The sequence below is a fragment of the Scylla paramamosain genome, chromosome 7, assembly GCF_035594125.1.
Source record: "Scylla paramamosain isolate STU-SP2022 chromosome 7, ASM3559412v1, whole genome shotgun sequence".
Classification (NCBI taxonomy): Eukaryota; Metazoa; Arthropoda; class Malacostraca; order Decapoda; family Portunidae; genus Scylla; species Scylla paramamosain.
This window is the reverse complement of record NC_087157.1, coordinates 4,525,295-4,545,000: the sequence shown is the minus strand read 5'-3', so window position 1 is coordinate 4,545,000 and position 19,706 is coordinate 4,525,295. Positions and strand designations below refer to the sequence as shown.

Genomic DNA, 19,706 nt, shown 5'->3' with positions numbered 1-19,706 from the left:
ACCATACACAAAGTCACTACGAATTATATTGTGTAAGATTTTCGCCAAGTTAAGCAAGATAACGGACATCCACGTTACAGAGCAAATACTATGAACCAATAAGCCTCTTGGCATCTGTTTTCATGTATGTATCCTCAAAACGTTCGAGCTGAGAAAGGTCCATGGTGGTATCACCTCTTCACCTCATCTTGCCAGTATTCGAATGATGAAATTTGTCACACTTTGAATGCCATGGGGCAACACATTCACAGTTGACCAGTACCACAAAAAAAAAAAATAAATAAATAAATAAATAAATAAATAAATAAATAATAATAATAATAATAATAATAATAATAATAAAATAAATATTAATTATTTAAAGAAGTAAAAATAAAATAAATAATAAATAAAAAATAACTATTTAAATAAAAATTAAATAAATAAATAAATAAATAAATAAATATCTGGCGAAATGAAAGTCCAACTGTAAATTTAGAAATATTACGTATCCTTGAAGAGCTATTCTGTACTCTTAAATGATGGTTAATCTACAAAAAAGGTTTAGTGATATTGAATTACACAATAAAAATATATATTAATACATTAAATAAAACATGTCATGAACAAATACTATTCTTATTTAAGCACAGAATTTATGACAGTACAGTATTTCTGGCATTACAAAATGACATTATTATTTTATCTAATATATATATATTACATTACTGCATTACTCCCTAAGTTTTTTCCTTACACTCATAATAAGATATCAATTTTCACAGGTACTTTTGTCACAAATTCCCATCTTGCTGCTTCAGTAGAACCAATACAATTGCAGTCCCATGAGTAGCAGGGACTACATTTGAGCTCCATGAGTAACCTCTATGTTGGCCCCTTGTGAACCCCACATCTTGATGTACCAGTCATGTAAACACTACACATTGTATTGTTAATGTATTTCTGAAATGTGCTGTATGTTGTAGCAATTCATTCTAATATATTATACCATCAAAAATTTATGCCAAAATCTGGATTTCCATAACAAGTACTGTTCTCCACTTCAGTTATAAAGGTTAATTGTGTTCTGTTTGTTAAATAGTATTGTTCTTGAAACATGTTCAAACAAATTCCAAAACAATAGGATAGAAGTATAGCTATATCTGATCAAATATGATACACAAGATATTTACAATGCAAAATATTTTTAAATTCAAACTTTTTATAATCAGGTAACATCACAAAAGTACAGTACATATCTCATTTCAACACACAGCTGCTAACTTATAAAGCTGCAATCTGGCAATACAGAATAAAACAATCTGTGGGTGAGTTAATGATGGAGTGATATGAAATTATCAGAATAATTAAGGAAAATTTTCCAAGGAGTCTTGCACAAGGACATTCATTCTGACTAATCATCATCATCATCTGATGGTGGGGAATCAGGAGGAGTGTCATCTTGATCTTTTGCCATTGCTTTAATGGCTGCAGCAGCTGCCCTCCTGCTGCTACGCATGGGTCGTGGTGACTCCACAAAACTAGGACTAAGGCAGCCAGCACTACTCCTGCTGGCACTGGTTCTTGGTGATGGGCATTCATCCTCCTCTGTTTTTTTAATTTTTGTTGTTCTCTTTCGGGTTGCCTTTCTCACAGGCTTTCTTTTTCCTTCCTTAACACTACCAGAATTACTTGCAGACTCTTCTTCTGAAGTTTTTGAATCAACTTCATCAATCAATATTGCTGAGTCATGGCTAATTTCCTCAGACTCCCTAGAAGTCTCTTGTTCTTTATACTCTGCTATTTCTGCTATTCTTCTGAAACTTCTAGCAACTTTTCTTTCTGAGGGATGCTCAACTGGAAAGGCTTCATCCTTAACATCTTTGCTCTCAAGAAAATCATGACCTTCATGTGAATGAAAATCATGATGTTCATTTGAATCCTTATTAGTGTCCGATTCTTTTTCATGAATCTCTATAGTTTGACTACATGAAGGTCCTTCAGCAGCTTTTGGTTCCTTCTGATCTTTCTCAACATAAAATTCAGTGGTGTCTTCCTTTGTGAAATTAGCTTTTCTTTGTGGTGTCCCAGACAGATCTTGTGCATCCATCATATTTTCAGCTGAAACTGGAAAAGGATAATTCTCTGTCTTCAGTATGGTTGTTTCAGAGGAATCAACATTTTGTGCACAAGTGGAATCACTTGTTGATGGTGAATAGAAGTCAGCAATATCCATGCTTTCAAAACCTTTGGGAAAATTTACAAGCTGTAAAGGACTTCCACATTTAATAATAGGACTTTTAGGTTCTTCATTTATGTCAATACTGAGAGTCAGATCTTTTTCATTCATAATTGCACTGCATTCATTACTGTCTTCTGGAGTTTCCTTTAAACTGCTGGAAACATTACTGTCTTGCTCTTCTAACAAACATTCTTTGGAAACAGAGCCTTTCTCAGAGTCTTGGCTATCACATTCAGTGTTGCTAGCTGATGGTGTATTAACAGGTGATGTAGTATCCATAACTGCAGTGTCATCCTGTCTAGATGTCTGACACCTATTATCACTACCATGGATGAAACTTGCTTCACCCACAACAACACAACACTCATTATTGTCTTTGGCAAGTTCTTTTAAACACATTTGCTCATCAGGCAAACATTCTTTGGAAGTAGAGTCTTTATCAGACTCTTGGCCATCACATACATTGTCAGTATTTTCCTTGAAACTTATTTGCTCATCAGGCAAACATTCTTTAGAAGCAGAGCTTTTGTCAGACTCTTGGCTATCACATACACCTTCAGTAGTTTCCTCTGAACTTAATTGCTCATCAGACAAACATTCTCTGAAAGCAGAGCCTTTGTCAGAGTCTTGGCTATCACATACACTGTTGGTAGCTTTCTTTAAGTTCATTTCTTCATCACACAGAAGTTTTTTGAAAGCAGAGCCTTTATCAGAGTCTTGGGTATCACACATAGTGTTACCAACAAGCCTTTTATTGACAGGTGATGTTGTTTCTCTTTCATTATCATGCTTCTCAGGCAGGGGTGTACAAGATCTATCTTTATCAATGCTGCTAGAATCTTGGTTTTCATCAGGTGTATTTATGGTCAAACAGTGGTTGGAAGAGTTGTCATCTATATTACTTGAAACAACTGTTTTTGAATTAACTGACTCCCTGTTGTCCATAAGACTTACCGATGGAGATAATTCTGAACCAAAAATTCCTTCTTCAGAAGGGAGAGCAGCCTTATCTGTCCAAGAAAAAGAACCAGCATTTGATGATATGGCTATATTTTTGGCATCAGGCTGCTCAGAAAGAGGAGTACAAGACCTTTCCTCATCACTATATTTGGGATCCAATTCTTTACTTTTTCCACCTACTGTGGAAAATTTATTAGAAGAATCCTTTATGCAAATATTTTGCAAAATTTCTGAAGTTTTACCTTGTAAAGGATCAACTTCACCCTTACTGCCAAGTAAGTTCAGTGAATAACTACTTGTATTTATAAGTATAGAACTGGAATAACTTTTGGTAGAAGACAAAACTTTTTCTTTACTTGTGCTTATTTTTAGGATGGGTGGCATTAATGCTGATTCTGCTCTAGTAATTTCCAAATCTTTGATGGCATCCATGTTAGATGTATCCATGATGGACTGGTCCTTTTCATCTGATAAGCTTTCTGTACCAGGTGGAGGAGGAGTCAACTCCCTTTCCTTATGGCATGGCAACTGCTTGTCCATCTGTTGAATCTTTGGTGCTGTGAGAGGTTTCATTAATGAATTTTGTAATATTTTACCAGAAAATGAAGGAGGAGCTCCTTTACTACTACCTTGAGAACCTGATTCTGAGTGAAGTCTCTGCCTACTTATTCTTTCTACTTTATCTTTACTATGGCCTGACAAACGTGAAAAGCAGTCAATATCTTCAGCATTATATTCGTCTTCAGTCCCAGGTGGAACAGGAATATTTGCATCCTTGTTCTTCTGAATTTTACAGGGTGTTGTTTTCTTGGGAATAAACTCCTGAGGTCCAAACACAGGTAAGATATTTCCCGAATTAATATTCCCACCAAGTTCACAATTTAATGAAGAGTCAGTCCCTTCTGTGCCTGGAGGGGGAGGTTCTTCTGAGCTCAATAGAGTGGTGAGAATCCCAACTGCAGGTGGGAATGGTATGTCTGGATGCACAATAATTCCTGAAGGTGGATAAACCTCCTCTATTCCTCCTTCTATACTTCCTTCATCCAATGGTATATTTTCTATTTCCATATCTTCTGGTTGATATACATCTTCTGTTTCTGGAGGTAATGGCACTGCAGACACCTCTGTTGGTGTTTTGAAACCAGGGAGAGGGATATTTAAGAGATCTAAGGCTTCAATAGTTGCAGCTGCTGCACCATCTGAGGAGTCTTCATCCCCTGCCTCAAGAGGATCATACAGTGCTGAGCCACTTGTGTCCTTTTTGTCACTTGTACTCCATGTTTTAGCACCAGTGAATGGAGGAGGAGGTACACTAGGATCATATGGTGGAATAAAATCTTCTTTAATATTCATTGAAGTTACTGGTAGTTTTCTGTCATCTGCTTCCTTTGGTATAGTTGACTGTGTTTGCTCTAATGCTGTGTTCACCTCATTATCATCTACTGTACAGCTGGGTAATGGTATCTTCAACTTTTCAGATGAAACATCTTCTTTCATGTCTTTTTTCAACTTTGGTACCTCTTCAGGTGGAGTACTTTGTTGTGGTTTGCTTTTTGATATCCCTGCTTTCCTCTTTAAGAATGGCATTTTCCCAATTAATGGAAGTTTTGTACTAGCTGCCTTTCGGTCAGTATCTCTGTCTCTTGATCCATCTTCCTTCGGTCTTGTTTCCACTTTGTCCTCAACACCAGGTTTGTCACTAACTTTGATACTGACTTCACCATTATCTTCATCATGTTCACTATCCACAAGTTCACTTTTCTGTGTCTCAACTTTTGAGTCTTTAACACCACCAGTCTTCTTGGAACTATCACTACTCACTGGAAAACTCTCCTTTTCTCTTGAATGTCTGCTAGTATTACTAGGAGAAGAATGGGAGGTGGAGGGCTTCTTGTCAGTGGAATATCTTGGTCCACGGGAGGCAACTCTAATGCTGCTGCAGGCTTTGACAGGGTCATCTCGACTGTCACAAGTTCGGTCCTCTTTATTTTCCTTATCAAGCTTTTCTTTGATCTGTTTGAGCAGCTTATTTTCTACTGATGTGTTCTTCTCATTTAAACTTAATTCATTCTCCATTTTCTTGCGTTCTTCATCTATCTTGTACTTTGCATACGCTGTTGTTTTAGCCTTTAAGAATGTAGATTCAAACAAAGGATTCTGTGCTCGATGAACCTGAAATTCGGCATACAATAAATTAGAAATCAAACTTCTCAACTTCAACAGTCAAAAGCATGTAATACAGACTCCAAACTATTAATGTGCATCACTAACCATGTTCAATAATCAGTAACTTCAGTACATAGATTTGCATCACAAAATTTTCAAGTAAATGGAGTGGTTATCACAACCTGGCTGATGGGTATCAATGATGACTTTGATGAAGGCATGCACAAGCTTTGACTACAATGACAGATTTTAATCTATGTTTACAAGCTCTAGTTATGCAAGTCTCCAAATCTTAAAGTAGAACATGAATAGAATATGAAATCACTCCAACTCTGAGAGAGAGAGAGAGAGAGAGAGAGAGAGAGAGAGAGAGAGAGAGAGAGAGAGAGAGAGAGAGAGAGAGAGAGAGAGAGAGAGAGAGAGAGAGAGAGAGAGAGAGAGAGAGAGAGAGAGAGAGAGAGAGAGAGAGAGAGAGAGAGAGAGAGAGAGAGAGAGAGAGAGAGAGAGAGAGAGAGAGAGAGAGAGAGAGAGAGAGAGAGAGAGAGAGAGAGAGAGAGAGAGAGAGAGAGAGAGAGAGAGAGAGAGAGAGAGAAATTTTACTCACTTTGTATTTTGAGACATGCATCTTGGACTCAGGATGCCTTAAGGCTTCACCTCTGTCTCTTAAGAATGCATCGCAGAGGGAGCAGTAATAACAAGGGAGGGAGTGTAGGAATTCAAGCCCTGAAAAATGAGAATAATGTAAGTTCCTCTTTATTCATATTTATAATTATGAAATAATCTTTATCCAATATAAGCTTCACTTTTTAAAACGGAAGGAAAAACAGCTGCTTCTACCTGCTCTATCTATCTCTGAAGCCTTGCTGTCTCTGGAAGCATCCCTCGAAGGGGTGGTCATAACAGAAGAGTCTCCACCTCTTCCTATCCAAACATTCCCTTCTTGCTTCTTTACCCTGTCCTTCCAAATTTGAAGTAACCTTCCTCTCCTATTAGCACCTTCAATTTTGCTCAAAAAACATCCTTTATAAACTCTTCAGGCTTCATCCTCTCAATATGGCTGCACCATCTCAGTGTGTTCTTTTCACTCATTTCATCACTCCACAATATGCATACCACATCTTTCATACACATTCTCATTACTCTCACTATCTCATCTTATCACTCTACATGCTCCTCTCAGATAACTTCTCACAACTCAGACTATTGAGTGCCTTATTGCATGTCTAGGTCTCTGCTCCATTCATCAAAATTACCAACAGAATACTTTTCTTCAAACTTCTCTTTATATTCATATATGCAATTCTCCCTCTCATGATTCCTGGAAATGATCACATGACACATCCAATTTTCACAACCCTCTTTCTAATCTCTCCACCAATCTCACCATGTTTACCTCACTCTGTTCCCAGATACTTAAAAAATCACTTATCTCTTCCATTCTCCTATCCCATAGCTATCTCACATTTGTCTATAGCTGGCACATTCGCACTCTCAGGAGCCTCTTAGCAATGCTTTGTGGCTCGTGAGTAGTGCTTCGGCAGCACTATTCACGTACATCAGTGGTGCTACTAATACACATTTGAAGCCCTACTTAAGGTAATGTTGAATGAGTCATGTATAAGCAACACAACAGTCACACCCAAATGCACTGCTAAAAGAGTAATATACCTGTAGCTACAGGTGAAAGCCACAACTGAATGTCAGATAATGATGAGCAACGTGACTTTTTGTTGTGGAAAAGGCAACTCCTCATGCACATTTGCAGCATTACTTTTTTGTGGTCATGGCTGTGTGTGCAAGCATCCATTTCACTCCAGTGGTGCTGCTGAGAAGTGCTGCTAAGTGGCTACATGTGAAAGGTGCCTAAAGAATCCTAAAATCACACACCTCCACTTCTTTCCTCTCAACCACTATTATCTTACTATTTCCAACTTTCACCTTCAGTTTCCAGCTTTCAAACACCCTATGCAAATTATCCATCACTCTCCTTAGTTCCTTGTCATTCTCTGCCAATAAGAAGTGCCAACTGCAAACCAACATGCTACTACAGCTCTCAGCCCACTCTATTCTGTTTCAGCTTTGCATCTCCCTCATACAGCTATCCATAAAAATATTAAACAACAGAGATATCATGCAATCTGTCTCACATTTGTTCCTACAGTGATACCCTCTCCTAGCTCTTCCTCTATCCTCATAAATGCACTTGTATCCCTATAAAAAGCCTTAACTTCTTCCAACAATTGTTCTCCTATACCATAAATCTTAAGAACATCTTAAAGACATTCTCTATCCAAGCTATCATATGCTTTCTCTAGATCCACAAATGCTGCATATGACTTTTCACCCTTTTCTTAAGGACTTGTTTATCATAATTTTAATGTGAACAATCTGAGCCACACAACCATTTCCCTTCCCTTAATCCACTTGTTTCACACTGATTTTCACTTCAATCAGTCCCATCAGTCTCTCACTCAAGACTCTCCTATAGACTTTTCCCAGTATATTAAATTAACTTAAACCATCCTATAACTATTACTATACATTCATTATTACAATATTAATCTTTATATAGAGGCACAACAACTGGTTTCCTCCACCAATCTGGTACAACAAGTGCCTTCATGCCAGATCACATATTAGGACATAATCTATTACAATTTCACCTCCATACCTTAATAACATTTCTACATTTCATTAACATACCCTAATCTGCTTCTGCATTAGGTATATTTTATGAGCTACATGAATAAAATCAACAGACATACTATTTGGTAGAGATAAGCAATTACCTTGTATAGGAACAGTCAACACCTGGGCATTGGGTGGCTTTGGATCCTTTTCTTCCCTCGGGGCCTTGGACAGCCATGACCTCCGATCATTCTGAAGGTGCAGTGGATGAAAAAGTAAATTATTAACTATATATTATGCATGAAATTTCAGTAACATTATATCATGTTATTCTTTTCATGCTACATAAATAGAGCAATTAAATCATATCTGACCTAATGTACCTTGATCCTCATACACAGTAGGTCCCAGAAGGGTTGGCCATAACAGAATTTGCCAAGTCAATACATATCATTCTTGCACAATCCATCCCCTCAATCAGCCATTCCTTCTCCCTCTCAGGTATTCCACAACTCTTGTCCTTCCAGTTTTATGCAGTCTTGCTCTCATGCCCAAAGCATCCACTTTACTTTATACATATATCCTTCCTGTCAGCTTACATTCTTCCCACATGACAAAATCTAAATTTGTTGTGTTTGTCACTTCTACCATTCTGCTATTTGTTACTGCACTTTTGAGAAACATACCAAGGATTCCATATATTTTTTCAGCATCCACCTTATTCACTCTATAAGTACCTCTCAAAAAACTCATCACTACTGCCAAAGCCAAAACTATCACTACTGCCTTTGATATCTGCCCTTCACTCCACATTCACGTCTCACTCGCGTGCATCAGTATTGGCACTCGTATGCCATCACCTAAAAGCTTCTATACTATATGCTCTATGTGTTCTTTGTAATGTTGTCTGCTGTATTTCTCCCTCCCCTTTTCTGTGACTGTATGAGATCAAACTAAAGCATCAGAACTTATTTATCTCTAACATTTCTTGCCCATTCATTTTACTACTACTACTACTATTACTACTACTACTACTACTACTACTACTACAAAGAGAACAACAACAACAACAACAAACAAGGGAACAAGAACAAGAAGAACAAGAACAAAAACAAAAACAAAATACAAAGAACTAGTTCAAATACATGATAGGATAAATAGGTCTTTAAAAAAAAAAAAAAAAAAGCAAGCTTACCTTAACCCTTGCCAGATGTGACTCTGTCATCAGATGATTTACATATTCTGGAGCAGTTTCACAGAACAAACTGCACAGCTTACACCAATGCATTCCCTGGTCTGTGTAGCGAATATATGTCCTCTGGGCCTCATGAGGGGCATACTGCACTGAAGAATCCACATTTTTGGGAGTCTGATACTGAGATACTGCACCAGCTGGCTTTTTACCCACTTCTATCATGCTCTTAATGGCACGTTTCTTTGGAGGAGAGGCATTTTGCTTCACCTCAGGAGGAGGTACAGGTTTTGGAGCTTCTCTGAATACATTACAACTAGGTGATCTTGACCTCTTGTGCCTGATAGACTTAGGAGACCGGGAGTTATTACTGTCCCTATCCCTTGACGTGTGCTCAACCTCTGATGACCCACGTTTGAAATGAGATGGAGACGGAGACCTACTGTTTTTCCGATAGGGAGATTTTGATCTCTTTTCTTGATATGGAGAACCCCTGTAGACTTCAGATCTTTCAGTAGGTTTGATCATTTTCTTGGAAATCCTTTCTTTTTCAGAAGAATACTGAGGTTTCTTGTGTGTTTCTCCTGACACATGAGGACTCTCTGATCTCTCCTTTGATAATGAAGTCTTTTGCTTGAAGTTTCCTCTTTTAGATTCAATGTCTTGGTTAACATTTTTTATCATTTTATTTATGTTTTCAATCTGCTTCCCTATTTCTTGTGTGAGGAAAGAATTTTCTTCTAAGATACTTGAAAGACTTGCTTTACTTCCTTTGTGATTGCTTATTATGTCTTCACGTTGATTGCTCATAATTTTCTTCTGTTCAACCAACAGTTTCACTCGTTTCATGAGGCTCTCTTTTTTGAAAAAAAGCATTTCAACTTCATCACTGTCTTTTTCATTTTCATGAGACAACTTCTTATCTTCTTTGCTATCATCAGAGTCACTGGAATCATCTTCATCCTCAGAAGAGTCTTTCTTTCGTTTTGTCTTCTTTTCTTTGCGACGCTTGCGTTTTGATCTTTTCGGACTTTCAGATGACTTTTGTGGAGTCTGTTCCTGTGAAACTTTTTTAGGAGCAGTTGCTCCTTCTTTTGGGGAATGGTACAGTTCCTTCTCACTAACTGCATCCCTGATGAGGTTGGTTGTGCAAGATGGCAGCATGGTTGTATCCAGTGCACCTTGATCTGCAGATGATACATTTGGCTTGGATGGCTGATTGATGGTGTGTGAGATTATTGATGGAATGCTTGAGGGAATAGACTGGACTACTGATGGAATACTAGAGGGAATAGACTGTGCACTTGGGAAAAGCACATCTGTTTGCTGAATCATTCTTCCCTCTTTACTTTCCAGGGAAATTTCTGCTACTTTATGTGAATTTCTGTGTATGCTCTGAGGTTCTGACAAAGGTAGAGCAAAAGGTATGCTGGGAGACACATCACAAGGTAGTCCAGCATTTATGGCAGTCCTTGCTGGAGCAGCAGATCTCTGGACTTCGCTCTTGTCCTTCCTGCAATGCACATTATCAAATGAAAGGTAGGTGTTACAATAAACATTATATTGCCAGTCAAAGAAAAACTAGATGATAAAAAAAATGGAGATTGTACCTTTCATCATCTGAAACTACAGGCTATCTTTACCTATCTCCAAGAATACATATTACACTATAAGAAAACCCAACCATATAAAGGTTTCAAAGAAATATAACATAACTGTCATTTTCTTTTGCATCTTCCACTATATCATTTCCTTTGTGTCCACCATTCTCAATCACCAGGCATCATCCTGACAGCCTTCCACAACTGTCTCCATGAATATCTTTTTTTTTTTGTGACCATAATACATAATCCTTTCATCTTGTCATGAATACAAGTGTTTCTATTCTATCAGACAATTCTATATCAAATTTATTTCATATCTAATTGTTTTACAAAGTTTTCTATGTGAAAATAACCTTTGATGCTACTATATATGACACAAATAATCCACACAAATCATGCTTTTTGAAGAGGAACAACACTAATAATCTTCAATGCAATCACCTTTCTATGTATGTAGCTCTTCTAACTTCTTAAATTCTATATGGTCATGGCAATTTTATTACCCACAAAATATTTTCATGAAAATCAAGCATCAGCTTTCTTTGTCTCTCCCTATCTTTCTCCCTGATAGTCAGTAAAACATAATAAAACACTTCCATACAAATATAAAGAATTCTGATATACTCCAACTACCAGTTTTGTTTTTGTTATTCTCAATTATTCCACATCTAGTACAAAACAATGTTTTTGTGTTATCTGATTGTAACATACTCTAAGAATCATATGAAATACATGTTTTACTTTAAAAGAGTTACCTGACAACAAAAAAGTGTCATTATTTTTACATTTATTCTTGTAAATCCAATCAAGTAATCCTTTAGAGTAAAATATACACATTATATATGATATTCAGAGTACATTACACCCAAGTAATACAAAAAATAGTTTAAAGTCAAATACAGGAGCATCAAAGTAGTCTTTTTTACCATAAGCAAATAGAAATTTGATCCTATAAATTTGTGCAGAAGTATCTTATTATGTCATACTGGCTGTCAACAATTACCATCTGTTTTATGAAAAGATATTGAAGTGGAAGATGTTTAAAGATGGCAGGCCTGAGATGCTAGATTCACAGCAAGTTAGCTAATCCATGTATTTTTGAGATGAGTAAGAAAGACTAAAAGCTTAAGAGCATGAAATCACAATAGTCCTACTATAAAGGTATTAGGGTTAGAACCTTAAAAATAATTTTATATTACCTGACATAAGGTCATGTATTTTTCAACAGACATCGTGTTCTGTCTTGCTTACATCTCTCTCAATACCTTGCTTTACAATTTGAAACATAACTTACCTTCCGACATAAGGTGTTTCTACTTCCCAGTCATTGTCTTTTGTTTGGTAGCCAACTCTGTTTTTTGGGACTTGTGTCTGGTGACGAGCAAGAGCTGGAGTCCACAAGGAGGTGCTGCCCATTTTGCTCCCATCTGGTAAATGGTTTGGTGGAGGCATCTCTGATGGTTTCTTCAAAGACTTGGAGGCAGTTTCCAAGGCGGCCTTTAGATCCCAATCCATGTGAAAATCTATATCAAGAAAATGATCTGTTGACTTCTTTGATTTTGCAACTGGATTGGATTTTGGTGGAGATGGATTACTACCGGCTTGCAGTCCCAGTTTTCTACTGGTACTCAAACCTTTATCAAAACTACGTTCATTTGTGTCATCCATAGAACGATTTATTGACTTTGAAAAAATGTCATCAACTTCTTCCCCAACTTCTTCCAGGTCAAGTTCTATGTCATCTCCAACCTCATCCAGGAAGAATTCCTTTTTAGATTTGCTCTCATCTAATGGATTTGGTTTTATTGCCTTTTCTCTGGTTGAGGATAAAACCTGTTCCATTATTTTTTGAGTTTCAGGATTCATAAAGTCTCTTGCTATATGTGCTTGTAACTTAGAAAGGGCTTCTTTTTCTACAGCATCCTTTTCAACCATCTTTGATGCAGTCAACAATGGATTTGCTTCATAATCTAAATCTGCATATATATTTTCCAGATCTAATTGCATCTTATGTCCTGCATTATTGCTATTTTTATTAGGCAGTCCTCCCTCACTTTCAGTGACTACAGATGCTGGAGCTATACTTTTACTACTTTCAGGTTTATGACTTTTGTCCTGAACTGAGGGTGGGCTGCTGCTTTTAGGATGAACCAATTCTGTTCTACTTTTGGATCTTCTTTTGCTAATGCTCCTGCTTCTGCTTCTGCTTTTGCTTCTGCTAGTGCTGCTGCTGCTGCTGCTACTACTACTACTGCTGCTTCTCTTCTTTGGCTTTGGTGAAAGACTTCTACTAAGTGACCTAGATTGGCTGTGATTTTTATTGTGCACTTTGGCTGAACTGCAGCTCTTGCTTTTGGATCGGATGGGACTTGAACTTCTGGACTTTATTCTCTCTGGGCTGCAACCTCTATTGACGGGGCGAGAAACACTACGACTCTTGCTGCGGTGCCAGGACCTGCTTCTGTTTCTGCTTCGAGAGCGATAACGTGGTGGACTCAGACTTCTGCTTGGAGCTCGGAAGGGACTGGGGCTCCTGCTGCGGCGGTGGTAAGGGCTGTACACTCTTGTATGATAAGCTGGACTGCGGCTTCTGCTTCTGTGATGTTGAGGCGAGCGCCCGCGCTGGAACACTTTCCGATGCCTTGGAGGGCTCTGACTTCGACTGTGACTCCTCCGGTATCTTGGACGATGCCCGCCCCTCTGGTAATTTTGCTGTAAAGATAAATTCTTTCAGGCCCTAATGGTGCACACAGTTCTCTCAGACACTTAAGGATACACAATTATTATTGCAAAGATCAAATCTAGCCATATTCTTATATACTCTGTCCTTTCCTGTACATACAAAGTGATATTCAAGATTGTTTTCATACTTCCATACAATTGAGTTATCTGCCTGTCAATGTTGATAGCTATGTGAAAAAATTAATGCAGTTGATCTTCCAAACAAAAAAAAAGTGGTAATTACAAAAAGAATGCATGGTTAAAACACAAAAAGATGTACAATCTAAATCAAGACAAATTTACATACATCTGCAACTGAAATTAATTTTTTTAAATCTAAACAATAAGAAGAACATTTTCTAGAATAGTTTTACACATACATTTCCCTTAAATCTACATTCATCCTCTGACTATGTTTTTCAGCGATCAATGACAACTCAACCCAGAGTGAACACCTCAATTGCATTTCCCACATTTTTATAATAAATACCATATTTCCCTGAGTATAGGTCGACTTCTGAAGACCAAATATTTAGACAAAAGATTGGGAGTCAACCTAAACACAGGGAACAGATTTCTTGGATCGAAAATTCAGGAATCCAAACATGACAGGAAAGACCAGTAACAACTCTTGGCTTCAGAAATTAAATATTTACTCACTATGACCAGTAAAAACAAATCTTTACCAGTTACTTAGAAATGAAGAGATGTGTTGTGCCTGTAGCAGATAAAGATCACAAATTTATAATGACCAAACAGCTCTCATAATTTCAATCCACTGTTTTCAGCACCCAGGGAATGAAAGCAATGTGTTCCCACTGTGCATCTTAAAATAAACTAATTGTACAGTAATTTAAACTCCAATTAACACTAAGCTGACTTACTTGGTGAGGCTTGGCATAATGATCTCTCGGGGTCATGTTCTTTTGGCTGAAGTGAACCCTGTTGCAGTTCTCTTTCCAGCACCTTCCATCGTTGGGACAGATGAACCCATGGACAAAATTGCACTGGTAATCCCCCTTTTGACATTTGCCTTCCCTCCAAAACCGACATGTTTCATGAACCTTTTTCCTAAAGTTGTGCTGTTGGAAAATATAAATGCATTATTATTGGTGAAGATATTCATGCAACTCATTGTTTATAATATTTCTGAGAGAAAAAATAAATAAAACTATTTGGAATACTTCACATACCTAGTATAAATCTTTCTTTAACTCAAGATACAAAATAGGTACTTTTGAATGATAAATAACAACAATTAAATAATAGAATAATGGAATAAAGAACAACCATACAATGCAGAGGCAATGACCTCTGAAAAAAATAAATTCCAGTCAATAGAACTTGGTCATTACCTTATTTCTCTCCAGAAATAATGGCAGACTTTTCAAACTATTTTCTCAGAATACATCTACACTAGACAAGAGTACTATCCAATAACTTTATGAAAGCCTTTGCTTTTTCTTTGTACAAAAGGCCACTACATTGCCTCTCTACATTTACAATACCATTTCTTCATTTAAAAATACTACAGTACTATTTGCTATCACAAAATAACCTGCCAACACTACACTGCCATATTACCTGACTTAACTGCCTTTTCAACCCAAAGCTTTCATTACCTGCAGCATCTCATTCTATTTTTATTTCTTTAATATGCACAAGTCCTTTGTCTATTCCATATTCTGTTCTTTCAAATGCATACAAGTTAAGAATCCTTATAAAGTCCATTTTAAGAGTCTTATCAATTGCCTTTCCTTTATTGAATTTTAAATACCACACTACATACACTGTTGTAGTCTTGCTCTACTTCAGTTTACTTCTCTCCAGAGCATAATGAATTCTGACAAAGGAGTTACTACAATAGTGTACTTTCTCTTTACAGTTTTCAAATATGAATCATCTAGAGCCAAAGGGGTAAAAGTTCCATAACATTTTTGAGTTATGGGGCTTTAAAGTTTCACAACAGCGCTGTTACATTATAAATTGCACTATGTAAACAAGTTATATAATCACGTTTGCCCCTTTGGTTCTTGAAACCTCATATCTTATATGCAGGATGTTCCTCAGGTCTCCTAAAAAAGTAAACTAGAACTTATTTTCAAGCTTTTCAAATATTTTAATTGTGTGACATAAAATTTTGATATTTTCTCTTCTTTTACTTTTCAATCTTCACTCTGCCCTTTATAGAAAAAGCTAAAAGAAAAAGAAAATCATGCTAAGAAAGATCATGCAACTTACACTCATTTCAATTTAAAGCTGTGCAGTGTATCACAAAGAATCCTGTGAGTTTCAGTCACTGACCTGTGGCATAAGAAATACAAAATTATTAGTTACTGTTAAGTTTAAAATTAAAATATCTATATATATATGGGGTGGGATTATTTTGAATAGAACCATGAAGAGCAATTTTAATACAGTAGGAATTCAGAGGAATTACAACTAGTCTCTTCTCTTTTCATATTCATGTCACTAAAATTACTGACTTGTAGTTTTCTTTATTTAATCTATAACTAATGAGCAGTTATTATGACTGGTCTCATTCAGCCTCCAAATAGCAGGGACAGGAACACAATCAGGGTTGCATGCAATAGCATGATAGGGTGTGGTAGAATTGTATAGTGCAACTCTGTCTATCAACATCTACCTTTTCTTTTTGCTGGAAGTTTACCTACATTCAGCCTGTTCCAAAAAAGGGTGATAGTTCTAATCCCACAAACTACCATCCTATTGCTTTAATTTCCAGCCTATCAGATTTTTTTTAATCTATCCTCAACAGGAAGATTCTTAAACATCTACCACTTCACAAACTTCTATCTATTTGCCAGTATGGGTTTCCTCATGGCTGCTCTATTGGAGATCTTCTGGCTATCCTTATCCTCTTTGAGATTTTGGTGAAACTTTTGCTATTCAATTGTTCTCTGAAACTGTGCCTCTGTGCTTGCACCTCATCTAGTCAAACTCCTCCAACTCTATCTATCAACATCTACTTTTCCTTCTAGCTGGAAGTTTGCTATATTCACCATGTTCCTAAACAGGGTGACTGCTTTAATCTCTCAAACTACCATCTTATTGCTTTAATTTCTTGACTGTCTAAAGTTATTTTAATTTATCCTCAACAGGAAGATTCTTAAACATTAATCACTTCACAACATTATATTTGATCGCCAGTATCAGTTCTGTCATGGCTGCTCTAGTGGTGATCATCTGGCTTTCCTTACTGAGTCTTGGTCATCCTCTTTTGGAGATTTTGGTGAAACTTCCACTGTTGCCTTAGACATATCAAAAGCTTTTGATAGAGTCCAGCAAAAAGCTCTCATTTTCAAACTACCCTCCTATGGCTTCTATCCTCCTCTCTGTAACTTCACCTCAAATTTTCTTTCCAACTGTTCTATTGCAGCTATCAGAAGAGCAGTTACCGTAAAAACAGTGGTAGAATATAGCAAGAGATGCAACACTGACAATGAGAGAGAGGCTGAAGACAGTCAGTCAGAGGAGAGAAGTTGACAAGACAAAAAGCTTTTGATTTCACCTTATCTAAAAGAGTGGTATAAGTGGAACCTCCCATACATGTGAAGCATGCTCCATGCATGGATGGAGCACAGAGTTAGCAGCTGGGGGGTTGAGAAAAACTGGTGAAGACAACTTAGAACACCTAACTTCATAGAAGCTGTTTTAGCTAGAAATGAGATGTGAAGTTTCCAGCTTAGATTACAAGTAAAGGACAGACAAAGGATATTGAGTGTAGAAGAGGAGAACAATTGAGTGTCACTGAAGAAGAGGGGATGGTTGTCTGGAAGACTGTGTCAAGCTGATAGCTGGAGAAATTGAGTTTTTGACATTGAACAATACTAAGTTTGCTGTGCCCCAATCGGAAATTTTTGAGATCAGAAGTCAGCCATTCTGTGGCTTCTCTGCATGAGATGCTTAATTCCTAAATGGTTGGACATCTGCAAAAGGACATGGAAAAGTGCAGGGTGGTATTATCAGCATGGGAGTGAATAAGTTAAGTATAGATCCTTAATGAATAATAGGAAGAGAGTGAGTGACAGGACAGAACCCTGAGGAACACTCCTGTTCAGACTTGGGAGAAGAGCAATGACCCTCTATCACAGCAGCAATGGAATGGTCAGAAAGGAAACTTGAGATGAAATTACAGAGAAAAGGATAAAAATCATAGGAGGGTAGTTTGAAATTCAAAGCTTTGTGGCAGTCTCTATCAAGAGCTTTTGATATGTCTAAGGCAACAGTGGAGTTTCACCAAAATCTCAAAAAGGGGATGACCAAGACTCAATAAGGAAAGCCAGATGATCACCAGTAGAGCAGCCATGACAGAACCGATACTGGCGATCTGATATAACGTTGCAAAGAGATTGACATTTAAGAATCTTCCTGTTGAGGACAGATTAAAATAACTTTAAAATAACTTTAGACAGGCAAGAAATTAAAGCAATAAGATGGTAGTTTGAGAGATTAGAGTAGTCACCCTGTTTAGGAACATGCTGAATGTAGCAAAACTTCCAGCTAGAAAGAAAGGGAGATGTTGATAGACAGAGTTGGAGGAGTTTGACTAGACAAGGTGCAAGCATGTAAGCACAGTTTAGAACAATTGAATAGTAGTCAGTGACTACTCATTTTGCCATTACTGTATATAAAAACAATATATTCTACATTAATTAGCAAATATAAACACATCAATGTAAAATAACTCATAAGTATTAAATAACTGATAAATGAAGAGTCTGTGTTGTGACAAGCCTGATTAGGCACAGCCATAGGAAAAGAATTTCTGAACAGGATGACACCTAAATGAAATTACATATTTAGGAAAGACAATAAGGCAACATCCCTGTATCCGCCACTGCAATGGAGTTGTCTCTATAGACCACACACATTTATTTCATGTCCTTACACATCTATATGAATTTGAGATTTTACAAGTTGCTTTTTTCTCATGTGCCTCAACAAATTGTTCTTAATTATGAATTACTGGGGCAAAGTTGATAAGCTTTTACTATATCACCTTACTATTTATGCATCTCAAATATTTTGATTATTAATGCAGACTCACATTATTCCAAATTCACACAAATGAAATTCATGTACTCCATCGAGAGGTGTGTGTATGCAGATGTGCAATAAAAAGTGCCAAAATCATTTGAAGCGTGTTAAAAATCTAGAAAAATGAGATAAATTATTTATATCATAATGCAGTGTAGATAAGTAAAAATTTAATGTATTAGTAGCCCTAAAGCAAAAAAAACACTTTTCTCACACCATGTCCTCAAGCTTGCAAGCAAGCCATGGATCAGACATATAGGAAACAGGTGCACTGCCAAGAGCTGCAAACTGAGCATTAAAAAAACACATCATATAAAACATTTTCTTATGTCATTGGTGGAGAAGGTGCTCAAACTAATCTCTGTCCAGTGAGACATTGTGAATGTGCAGCACAAGGCAGGCGTGTGTGCGATGCTGCTGAACATACATGGCACTGAAGACTGCAAGTGTGGATGCGGCCACCTTGGTTCTAGGGCGTGATGCGCCATGGCAAGTTATGCGAGTTGGATTCAATAATCAAGCACAACACCCAGTGAGCAAGTCCACAGGTCTAGTGGTCCACAGCCTGCCTGGCACGGTTCCACCACTCCTCACTGCCAATCCACACCACCAGGAGCACCTCCATCTGCCTAGCTCACCACGGAAACAAAGAGGAACATTAACATTCCAGACACCAGCAGCAGAGTTCCAACAACTCTACACAACAACACTCACCCTCACCACAACACAACAGTCGATGGCGCTCCGCCACGCCTTCGTCCCGACTCTCCGTCGCGACCCGGACTTCGCTCCACCCTCGCGTGTTCAAGTGCATCTTTTTGCATCCACGTATGAATGACAATTTAGAAATGTAATTGTATTGTTCTGCCAATTGCTTGCAATGGACACTAATTTCACTACATTAAAATCGAACGCTAATGATAGTGTATCGCGGTGTTTATACTTAAGAGGGTAGAAATTACACTAGTCCTCCCTGAAAATCTCTCACCGGTCCTCCACTCACGTCCTTTGTTAATATCTGCTTCATTTCTTCCCGTATTCATGCGATTTTTTTTTCATGTGTGTGTGTGTGTGTGTGTGTGTGTGTGTGTGTGTTGCCTCTTTATGTCTATATTAATTGGTGAACATCACTTGTATTTATTTATTTGTTTGA

General features: G+C 37.4%; 1 protein-coding gene across 5 annotated transcripts; it reads right to left on the bottom strand.

The window, feature by feature from the left end:
• Nucleotides 1-557: 557 nt before the first annotated feature.
• On the bottom strand, nucleotides 558-19,360 carry LOC135101941 (uncharacterized). Of its 5 annotated transcripts, none has more exons than XM_064006357.1 (8): nucleotides 19,268-19,360; nucleotides 15,734-15,796; nucleotides 14,377-14,574; nucleotides 12,066-13,483; nucleotides 9,171-10,680; nucleotides 8,137-8,227; nucleotides 5,952-6,070; nucleotides 558-5,353 (listed from the first exon to the last, which is right to left on the bottom strand). In XM_064006357.1, the coding sequence occupies exons 2-8, from the start codon at nucleotides 15,737-15,739 to the stop codon at nucleotides 1,394-1,396; spliced, it is 7,302 nt and encodes a 2,433-aa protein (XP_063862427.1). In that variant the 5' UTR covers nucleotides 15,740-15,796; nucleotides 19,268-19,360; the 3' UTR covers nucleotides 558-1,393. The 5 variants fall into 5 exon arrangements, with proteins under 5 accessions (XP_063862427.1, XP_063862429.1, XP_063862428.1 ...); XM_064006359.1 differs by having other exon boundaries at nucleotides 19,192-19,269; XM_064006358.1 differs by lacking the exon at nucleotides 19,268-19,360 and adding an exon at nucleotides 18,981-19,182.
• Between the last annotated feature and the right edge of the window lie 346 nt (nucleotides 19,361-19,706).

What these genes read in the sequence shown, in the direction of transcription:
- LOC135101941 (XM_064006357.1), bottom strand. An exon ending in GAAACACCTTATGTCGGAAG is followed by an intron (nt 10,681 to 12,065) that starts GTAAGTTATGTT and finishes TGTGCATTGCAG; the next exon opens with GAAGGACAAGAGCGAAGTCC. An exon ending in GTTGACTGTTCCTATACAAG is followed by an intron (nt 6,071 to 8,136) that starts GTAATTGCTTAT and finishes CTCATTTTTCAG; the next exon opens with GGCTTGAATTCCTACACTCC.